The sequence below is a fragment of the Teleopsis dalmanni genome, chromosome 2 (assembly GCF_002237135.1).
Source record: "Teleopsis dalmanni isolate 2A chromosome 2, ASM223713v2, whole genome shotgun sequence".
In the NCBI taxonomy this organism is placed as follows: domain Eukaryota; kingdom Metazoa; phylum Arthropoda; class Insecta; order Diptera; family Diopsidae; genus Teleopsis; species Teleopsis dalmanni.
In genome coordinates, this window is record NC_051847.1 from 64,605,216 (window position 1) to 64,616,951 (window position 11,736).

Here is an 11,736-nt window from a genome sequence, read left to right on the forward strand (position 1 = left end):
TCCGCTTTTTTCTTGAGCTGATTATTCACTTTTCATAAGTTGCACACACACACATTCGCATTCAGCGAATTCACTTTAAAAAGGCGCCGCATAGATGAACTTTTACTACTAACACTACCACACTACCACACAAAAGAAGTAAAGCACGTAAGTGTGCGTTTCTGCACCAAAACGTAAGCTAAGCACTATCAAATCCGAGATATGAATCGCGTGCGCTGAACACTTACCACCGAAGACGTCGTTGTTAACTCGAGCACGGCTTGTTGAAAACTGTTTGTGGCTATGAAGAAATTTAGCCCTCGTTGGTGTCTACATATGGCTTGATCAAGAAAGCGTGGTGAGTTTCTCTACGAAATTGAGAAGAAAATGAAATCCAAGCTAATTAAAAAAGAGCTTAAGTTTTGTATAGCAAAACAAAAGCTTCTCTCTTTGTCTCTAACAAGCTTTTCTTACAAAGAAGTGCCACTTGCTTTTTTGCATAAGCAGCTTTAGGACAAAAAAAAATCAATAAATTGCATCTTAAAAAATATATACTTAGGACGCCTTAGGAAAATGCCAGATATTTTGTCTTTAATTGTATTTTGATATTTTCACACTCATTAGGTATTTTTTTTATAGAAAATTTGCAGTGAAACGAAATATCTTTACAGTTTATTTAGTTTATTTCTAGACCGGCTTTACAGGTTTCTATATAAAGACTGTTGGGGATCTATAGCATCGAATTCTAAGGAAAATGAGACCAATGGATAGTACATAAATGGGGCTGCGGTGATATTTCTGCAATTTCAATAGTATAGTAGTAGTAGGTCGTGACGATCGTCGGGATAATGACTCCCAACGGAGCAGAGCACTGCGACTATGATTGATCTTTTGTGCAGAATACATTCCGCCTTCCCAATGAAAGTTAAAATGTCGGTAGTTTGCGACCCAGTGACCTCCTCCTAGCCCAGATCAAGGCTGGGCAGTCACAGAGAATATGAGTGGTAGAATCATCTGCTTCTAAGCAGAATCGACTATCTATCTCTACGGACAGATTCATTTTGTTAAGGTGATAGCGCAGTCCATAGTGACTCGTTAAATATTCCACCAGCAACTTTAACTCTGTTCTGCTGAAGAAGGATACCTTACCATAACTGTAGGGATGAACCAGCTTTTTAGTCTGACGATTAACTGGAAAGTCGCACCAGTAGCGACTTCTCTCGGCTGTAAACCATTTATTAAACAGAGACCTAGTTGTAGACCAACTTAATCCACAATATGAATCCGGTCCACAGATTTGAATGGCAGATCGTGACCTCGCAGGATTATGTGGTCCTGTATGACCAGGCACCCAGCTAAACATCACTTTGGTGGTGAGCAGCTGCAGCATATCATAGCAGTCTAATAGAAGCTTTGAGGAAAACAAGTCTAAAAGATAAAAATATCTAAATTCCTTAGACTGCTCAAATACTACATGGACTGTATTAATTAGATCGACGATGAGCTTGAAACTATATTGTTCTCATATAATGCAGTTCCAACTACTGTTGAGATTAGAGTAAGAAAGATTGAAGTTAGTATTTCACTTAACAAATCAAATGTTAAAAAAACATCAACTATTAGAAAAAAGAAACTTTTGTCCAGTAAACAGTAGGGAGTTTTATATACTTCAAATCTGCAAAATCAGAAAATTGTTATAAAATACAACTGTCGGGTGTAGGTATCTCTTGTTTTTGTGATGTAAAAGATTTCATCTCTTGTTCCCACTGAATATCCTATATTCAGTTGGTAACGTTATATTCTGCTAGATAATGGAACCAATGAGAAATGAGGACATGTCACAACATTTTCAAGACGTTTTACAAGTGATTAAATTATTTTCACTTTTATTTGGTCCACTTGAAAATACCTTGAATATCACAAATTTCTCTTATGTTATCAAGATACTAAACATATTTTCAACTAAGAACATGAATAAATCGGAGGATTTAGATTTCAGTTTCTGATACTATACACTCTATAGCTTTTATATCTACCATTTTCCTGATAGTATATATGAGAACATGTAATTTGGATGCATTTTAGTGAGACATAGCTATATACTTTACTTCAGTGTCACTTATTTCATAAAGGCATCAGTCAAAGATCCTGCGGAAAAATTAACTCGCTGGATGGTTTTTGGGATGATATTACTTTAGCACCGATGTAAGTCAATTCTAAAAATATTTTCTCTCAATTAAATATGGCTTCATTTAAAATACGAAGTATATCCGAATAAGTAGTCATCATATGACATATATTATTATTATTAATAATTATAGTTATAGAAAATTATATGAAATATTAAAATATAGATTTATTTTCTCTAGAAAAATTATGAAATAAATTTTAATTCGAAGGTATATAGACCTTAAGGGGGTTTCCAATTGATGTCAATACCTCTTGAAAATTTTCTATATATAAGGTATAATAATAATAAAATATTTATCTAAATATATGTATTTAAATGCATTAAGTTTCATTAAAATAACGATGAAGATATGATATGATATAGCTTCACTCCAATAGACTTGGCATGCCAAATTATGACTTTTTGAAAAACTCGTTCAATTTTTTTATCCATCCATTTGCGATCATCCATTTGAAGCAATAATTTATTTTCAGCTCGCAAGTGAATTACGACTTTGCTAAAAAAAAATTGTATTGTTATGCACAATTATTAAATTTGACTTGAGATTGAAAACGAAAACTTTTTGCTTAGATCTTTCCTAAAATTTTATTACTCTCGACGCTTACTCTGCCTGTGGTTGTCTCGAAAGGGAAGAAGAAATTGCATCAATAAAATTTTGTGGTCTGGCAAAAGAAGATTTACAAGAGGAAACAAGCATGGCGAAACTACATAAAAGTGAGTTCGAGAACAACAACTACAATTGTCCAAAGATATAAATCAAACAAAGACTTGAGCCAAGGCTACTTCCTTCTTCTGAGATTACTTTTTGACCACATATAAATTTGGTGGGCGATTAGTTGCGGCAATTTTCTAATACTTGTACGTTCAGTTACTTTTTTTTAAGAAACTATTTAGATTTACAGATACTAATTTTTTTTTCATAAATGTATCTGTACTATACGTATTTGTATGTAGCACGGAGTGTTTCTAATGCCTGGTCTTTTTATTCCGCATAGAAAATTTAAGTGAATACACCCTACATAAAACATTGTGGTTTCATTGGCATGTATTGAAGGTAGACTGTCTTCATAGAATGTAATGGAGAATAATATAGAGGTATTGTATATCTTTGAATTGATATATATATAACGATATATGAACCACCAACAAAAACTTTTATAAACTTTTATTTTAATATTTAATATACTATTTAATTTAATATTATATATTAATACTATAATATTCAATATATAATAAACTAATAGAATGAACTACTATTCAGAAAGAGATACATTGAGTATGCATATATTTAATAAGGACTATTTCTGAAGTTGTGAGATTATTGAACTAGGAACTATATTTCTATAGTGAAGAATTCGAACAAATTTTGGTAAATAGATATTATTTTAGACAAGCCTTTCCATAAATGCCATATATTATGTTACCATAATAATTGAATTTTATAACTAATATGGTTTATGCCATTCTTTGTCATTATGTTCAATGAAATCAGTAAGTTTTCAATCACTTTCGTCAAATATCTGACTATCATAATTGAACTTACAATCTATATGAATTGCGATTTAACCTAATATCGCTTCCGATATTTGTAGGAATCGCAAATTTTTTAATCGCTTGTCCCAAATGCATATATTATACACTTAATATTTACACTTTGCAATCTATAAGACCTGTGATATGATCTAGTACATTGTTTTTAGCATAACGATTTTAATGGAGACCAAATAGTAGAGCTATATAAGTTTCCAATATAGCCATCGGTAGCAAAATAGTTTTTGCGCACCATTAAAAGTTAAAAAATAATGAATAGAGGCTTGAATCTATGAACATTATTGCATGTTTTCTTCTTTTGTGTTTGATCCTAAGATTTTTCTACTTCTAAAGGTCTTAGTTTCGCCTTATAAGATAATGACTATCCTTAATTGTTAAAAATAGTTTTGTGCACAAAATAAACTATAAATATGTGTGTATCTCCTATAAAGAATATATAATATGGAAAGACTTAGTACTGGTGTCGTTATTAGAATGATAACTTTGCTTCATCTTCTTCTTCTTTGCTTGATCAAACGCAATTTAATACCCAAAGCTCTTTTACTCAATAGTGTCTATGACCATTTAGATGAGCCACTGTAATAAGAGCTCCGTTCAATTCTTATAAGTTATTTAGATGATTTTATAGAAGTATACTTTGAAGCCCAATGTATCATTTTGACGGAATATATATTGCATTTGATTTGAGAGAGTGCTATTCTGAATTAGTGTGCGCTTCCACAGCATCGAACAACTTCAACGCTCTGTCTTAGATATACTTTTGCACACTCCCGATTAACTAAAAATACATATAGTCTTATAATTGAAGGTTACATTTAGTAAAGTAAATCGCAAACTCTTAATGCTCATAAACTATTTAAAATGACATAGTTTGTCAGAATATACCTTAGAATAACTAAAGAATATAAAGTATATAAAGAATAATCTTAGAATATATGATCCATCCTAAGGTGTTGAGAACCATACAGCTCTTTTTATATCATCCTACATCGAGGACATTACCAAAAAGTGGGGCAGAAGTGGGAACCAGAAAGAATTCTTTTTGTAATTATGTTTGAAACAAATGAAGGTAATTCTAAAGAAGAAATCAATCAAGTTGCGCCCAGTACTTATTATATAAATAATTAAAATTATTAAACTAAAAGAATTATATTAATCGAAAAACTGCTTACTAGGTCTGCCAGTGCACATTTATGTCCGTACCTTCACCAACGATTTAAGGAGTTGGTCTAGGCAGTAGCATTACTGCATAGTTCTTTTTTTATTGTAATATAACAGAGAACCCTCGCTCCCTGATACCACTCATTCGCTACGTCCATCTTCTAGTTTATATTATGTTTTCTCAATTTTGGAACTACAAAATCTCGAATCTCTTAAAAAAGCTGTATTGAGATTCTCTTATTTTATATTCAATTATATTATGTCTGATGTTTAATTAGTAACATGATAGAGATGTAATAGAGATGTAGTGGTTTTGTTGCTACCACTTGAATAATTTTGGAATTCCATCTTTTATGGCCAGTGGTTAACCACGAATATTGAATTACGTCTCATTTGTCAAATGCAACATCGTCCACTTATTACTTTTTCAATCATTTTCAGGTTCATCCGCACTATTTGATGTCACCTTATTCCATTGTAATGAAATTAACTCCACTCTTTCTAACAAAATGAGGCGGTAAAAACCCGCACAATACGAAAAGCAAAAGCATACGAGCTTCGAATATAAATCTGAGCCAAAATCATACCATGACCAACAAGTGAAATTATACAAAATATTATTTTCATTCGCTTCGAAGTGTACCGAGTTTAATTGAATCTCTTTGCGAGATCAAAATTTCTTTGTGTCGCTTCATAGAATTTCTTGGTTAATCATTAAACATCAGTAAATAGTTTCATTAATGATTATGATTTTTATATGCTTATACATATATCTATGTACTCATATTATTTACAGCTAACTTAATATGAAACGCAGAAGAACTGAAGAACTGACAAACTGGAGACTGACATCAACTGTAGATTGATGTCAATCAGGTACTTAACTATTTTATTAGCACTTTCGGATGGAATTTGGTGCTTATAAGGTAACAAGATGCGCTTACGGTTATTATAAAAAAATAAATTTATTAAAAAAATATTACGAAAAATATTTTAAAATATTAAAAAAGAATTTATAAAATTATTTATTATTTACTTATTTGACCAATTAGTCATCAGGTCTGCTACCTGATCCAATCTCGTACAATCAAACACGCTTAGTGATCCCTTCACGTGAATACTGCACTAGAGACACGGATTTCCCTTATGTCTTCTTACTTCAACTGCCACTTCAAACAGCTTTCTCGCTGGAGCATTGTCATCCATACTCACAACAGGACAAAGCGCCAGTGAAGCTACTAAATGTCAATTTGCTTAATGATATCAACGTTAAAGCTAGTACCGCTCTTGGTTCGTTCCGATGCGGTAGTCGTCACCAACTTCTAGACAACTAACAACTTTACTAACAACTTTTTTCTCGAACAGTCCTAGTCCTGCTACTTAATTCTGTGTTAGTGTACAACCTTCTGTGCCATACAGAAGCACAGGTAGAATAAGCTACTTATAAAGCTTAAGTTTTCTCGGTCGAGAGAGATTATACTATAGACGAAGTATAGTAGTACCTTTCGGCAATGGTAATTTTTTGTCCGATCTCCGGTATGGCCTTGTTGTTGTTAGTTACGACGGTACCAATATAGATAAAATCTTTATCAGCTTAAAAATTCTTGTTGCCAGCAACCAGCACGGCATTCGAGCGACTTAAATTTCCGCCAGTAACCAACATTTACTTCAAAAATGAAAAAAAACATGTAGCAAAACATAACTCCTTAGACCATTGTGAGTAAAAGTTACTAAAATGTAGCTGTTAGTATAACCCGTTAAATCCTTAAAGCCTAGTGAATTTCATCACTTTGTTTTGGTTCACAAATGTGAGTGGTTTGAGACACAGATCTGGACACAGGACAGGATACAGATCAACACCAAGGTAGATGAATGAATCCATCAATTTTAATTAATTGATTAAGTTACATTCCTAATTTGAATATGTTTTCACATCAGCTCAGTAAATGCAGTGTATTCACACAGTATAGTTAATGTATATAGATAAGTATCTTATTAACAATAGCTTATCGTCATTATTTCTCCATCGAATGAATGTTTCCTACTATAAATCTACCTTAGTATGGACCTTTCTTTAGCACATACAAACTTGGCGTCTTCTCAATTTCCATTATTCATAAGAAATAAGAATAAGAATAAGAAATAATTTAGCAATTTTATATTTTTAATTAATACAAATTTTATTTTTTTAATAAGAAACAATATAATAAAGAAAAGTTAATGAATATATAAAAAGTAAGTAATTTTAATATTTTGGTAACTCTGAATAACGTGGAGGAGTTGACCACATTACACTGGAATTACGTTTTAAGTGCTGAGACGAAATGTTTGGAAAGATTTCCTTTAAGTTAACCGTAACTGGTTCGACTGAAAACATGTTATCAATAATTTCAGACCAGCAATGTTCTTGCATACGAATGGCAGGACCACGAGTTGTACCTATAAAATTAGTAAAAATTTTTAAATTTTTCATTACAAAATTATTAATAAAGAAGTAATAATGATTATATCAATAATAATAATTATGCCAATAATAATAATTGTACCAATAATAATTATATCAATAAAAGCAATTATAACAATAATCACAATTATAACAAAAATAAAAATTATATCTTATAAAATAATAATTAAAAATAATTTTTCTTACTTTTGCTCCATTCTGGTGGTGGTGGTCGCTTATAAGAAACTTTGTCCTCATCATCTGTTGAATCATCTTCATGTAACATATCAAATGTGTATGACGATTTTACTTCTGGTTTGGGATTTGGTGGAGGCATCATTTTCTTCTTGCTCAGCGTGCCCTGTTTGGCTTTTTCAATTTGTGCTAAGTGTTCTTGCTCCTGTTCGGCAATAGCTTTAGCTTTTGCGACTCGTTGCTTCATGGCAGCTGCCTCAGCTGCGGCTTCTTCCTGTTGACGTAGCTTAAGTTGTATATCCTCTTGTTCACGTTTCTTTTTCTCAATTTCAAGTTGTTTCTTAATACGTTTTTCCTCACGTTCCTTAGCTTGCTTAGCCATACGTTCAGTACGTTCTTTTTCTCTCATTTCACGTTGCTGTGCGGCAAGTACATGTTTCTGCTCACGTAGTTTCTTGCGCTCTTCAGCTTGTTGGCTAAGACCTTTACGCAGGTCCTCACTGGTATTATCGCGTGAAAGTGCCTTGGCAGATGCAGAAGTAGTTGGTTTTAAATTTGTTTTAGGAAATCCAATAGTTTTTGAAGTGCTGTTTGGTAGCTTACGCATTTGTCCAATATTCGGTGTAACTGTCGATGATTGTGTTGGTGTAAGAAATTTTCCTATAGCTGGAGCATAAATTTTACCACCAATTACAGGTGTTGTGTGGGTCTAAATTATAATAATATATGAATCAGATGAATTCTATATTTTTATTTAGCTTACCGTTGAAGTTTCTTTTAACCGCTTTGGACGCAAAGTACCAGTTTTCGATTGTTCAATGGTAGCAGCCTGTAAAGCATGCTCAAATGCCTCAACCTTCTTTTTTACAGGACTTTGTACAAGTGGACTACAAATAAAAATTTACTTCACTGTGTTATATTATACACCTATAAGACTTACTTGAAGAGTTCATTGGTGCGTGATGGTACTTTGTACCCTTTAGCGGAGAGTGGCACCTTAGTTTGTGTATGTAATTTAAGTGCAGTCGGTGCTTTCGGTGCATGCGGTGGCATTGGTTGACTTTTAGCGATGGGCTGTTCAAACGATTCATCTTCAGTTATAAGACTTGTATCTTGCGGATGCGAAGTATCTTTAGCTGTTACCATCGATTGCCTCGATAATGTCGATGAACGGTTTGATTTATTTGCATCATTTGCGGCCACGTTAAATGTGGCATCACCTACATCAGTCGCAGCATTTGTGGACGGATCTGCATTTTTATTCAAAGTTATAGTAGCATTTGGATTGTCAACGATAAAAGTACTTTGTCCAGGCGCAATTTGAAATGTTGTCTGCGCTGCATTCGTACAAAATGTAGCATCCGCTGGTGCACCACCAAGCGTTATAGTCTGGTTTATTGGCGTTGTTGTAGAAATGGTGACATGTTCATTTACCGCAACCTCAGCCGTTGTAGCTGGAGGAGTAAATGTTTCTGTTGTACTTGCAGTCTTAACTTGTTCTTCAGCTAAAGCATCTTCATAAATTGATTTATGTGGTTCTTGTTCTTTTTGGCTTTTACCAGCACTTGTTTTGCGCGTTCGAGATGAAATTGGCGAGTCACCTAAACCGACATCGCTAAACCGTTCAACTTTTATTGGCTTTGGTGGTTTTTTGGCATCTTTTTTACGCGGTTTTTTTGAAGCGTTACTAGTCGATGATAACATAGAAGCACCCATGGTCTCGCCTACATCTTCAAGTTTTATACGCAACTAAGATATTTGTTAATAAGTAAAACTTATCAGTTTATACCAAAAAACTTTTCATACCTGCTTTACTTCTTGGTTAGTCGCTGTTATCACTACGGTCTCCTCAGCGATAGTTTGTTGTAGCTTTTCTGTGTCCTTATTAACAGTTATAGTCAGAGAATTACGTTTTATATTAATACGACAATTACGATTTTTCAACTCACTATTGGGTCTAACTAAAAACAAAATATTACAAATTCATTTTAACTTCGTGTGGACTTTATATAATTACATTTATATAATATATTTTAAATTTTCATACATTATTTTAATTTATTACCTCAACTTGTTTTAATGAAAATTAAAGTAACTTACTATTTTCTTTTTCTTGCGTCCTGCTATCAACTGGATCATTTTCACTGTCTGATGGAATTTCTATTACTGCTGGTCCGTTGTTGGGAATAACCAAAATAGAATTGTCTGACCTTGAACTGGAAAGCGAAGTTTGTGTAACGGCCAATTCATGCATTTGGGAAGGTCTCTGTTCATGTTCCAATTTAATTTTAACTGATTCATTACTGCTTGGACGACGCAATTTTTGATTAAGTTTAGGTTCCTTGAGATTTTTTTCTGATTTGAGCTTCGCTGCCCTTTGTGGCCGTGTAGACGATTGTTCCGTGTTTGTTGTTGGAACGGGTGGTGGGGGCATAAGCATCCCTTGATTAATATCGTCATGTTTTTGCAGTGTCTTATTATTAGCAATGCTTGTAGTTTCGTTTATTGGTGTTACCGCTTCATCGTCAAGTTCCTGATCAGTTATTTGCAATTTATTTGTGCGTAAAGAATTAACCGGAGATAGCTCATTGTTGATATCTTTATTTCCTTTTACTAAGCGAAAAATATACTAATAGTAATATTTAAGTAAATTCATGAATTACATACCCTCCTTTAAGTCTTCAGTCAGCGTGTTAAGTCGTTTGGCGCGCTTTTTTATTTGCTGAGGCGACGCTACGACTTCAGTTATATCCTCACTTTCAACAGAAGTAACAACAATATCTTTACCGTACAAAATACACCGCAAATTATCTAATTGTTCCTAAAACAAACATAATTTAACATTTACAAAGGAACACAAAACGATATTTTTATTTAATAGACTAAATCAACATATAATATAAGTATAATAAAATATTAATATTTCTTAGAAAATTTTGAAAGCTTCATTAGTACTACTTCACTTTAAAAAATTTAATATACCTCCTTAAATTTTTCCATTTGCATGCTAAAATTTTCATATTTTTTATAAATTTCCATAAGGTCCTCCATGATTCTCGTTTTTAAGGTAAAGCGCGTAGATTTCTTTTAATGAGTTTTTAATACTTTTATGTGGAATATTTACATAAAATAAGACTTATACCAATGTTTACTTTGCTTATTAGCTTTAATATTTTACTTAATTAAATTTCTCCCTTAAATTTTTACTAGAAGAGGAAATTACATATAAAACACAGTTCTAATTCTACCAGCGCACTTCAACTCCATATACGATCCACAGCATACAGTTTCAAATTCCGCAACTGACGCAGTGTCCCGCAATTTATTTTTTTCAATGTGGACTGTGGATGTTATTATACAACACATAGTTGCATTGCAAGACATAAGAGTTTGCTATACATAAATATCAAAATACGTTATTACAATAGGTATTAATAATTAGAAATATTTTATTAACATATATTTTTAATATGATAAATTGTAAGTTTTTTATATATATTACTCATGAATTGTTATATATGTTTTAATATTAAAATACTGATCCATCATATTATAAAGCCCCGTATTTAGTGTGACTTAAAACTGTCCACAGATAAAATAGAGTAAAGGTGCTGATTCACCAACTCAGACATCTGAATATGAATAATACTGATAAACGTTTATATATTATATATATTTTATAGAATATATTTTTATAATAATATATAATATGTAAAGAAATAAATATATATAAATAAATAAATAAATAGTTTAACTACTTATTGCTGATTGTCTACATTTAAATAAATATTTACTAACAATATCTGTTGAAATGAAGCAACAGTCACTAACCTGATCACTCAATAATTCATATGATTTATATTCACAAACCTTATAGTTTACTGCTATTTATTTAAATATGACAAAAACATTAAAAATTGATTAATTTTATTAAAATTACATTATTATGTTTATTAAAAAGACTTAATCAAAAATTGTTAATGTATTTAACTCAAACTATAACTTAAATTTTATTTATTTAATTACTCTTAATATAATATTTATGCAATAATAAACAATTTAAGTTCTAAAATTTAGCTGCAACGGATTACACTATGACACAATCATTCAACAATAGTCTAACAATAGATGACGTGAATTATACATACTCATAATTTAATATTAAAAGAGATAAGAGAATTTTAATCTAATGTTCATAAATAGTTAAATCATGAAG

At 31.9% G+C, this 11,736-nt stretch overlaps 1 protein-coding gene across 1 annotated transcript; it reads right to left on the reverse strand.

Moving 5' to 3' along the window:
• Positions 1-7,110: 7,110 nt before the first annotated feature.
• On the reverse strand, positions 7,111-10,781 carry LOC119680480 (histone-lysine N-methyltransferase, H3 lysine-79 specific-like). Its single transcript, XM_038093302.1, has 8 exons — positions 10,503-10,781; positions 10,188-10,341; positions 9,621-10,133; positions 9,327-9,481; positions 8,461-9,269; positions 8,284-8,407; positions 7,533-8,229; positions 7,111-7,321 (listed from the first exon to the last, which is right to left on the reverse strand). Exons 1-8 carry the CDS (start codon positions 10,569-10,571, stop codon positions 7,128-7,130), a joined length of 2,715 nt encoding a protein of 904 aa, XP_037949230.1. The 5' UTR covers positions 10,572-10,781; the 3' UTR covers positions 7,111-7,127.
• Between the last annotated feature and the right edge of the window lie 955 nt (positions 10,782-11,736).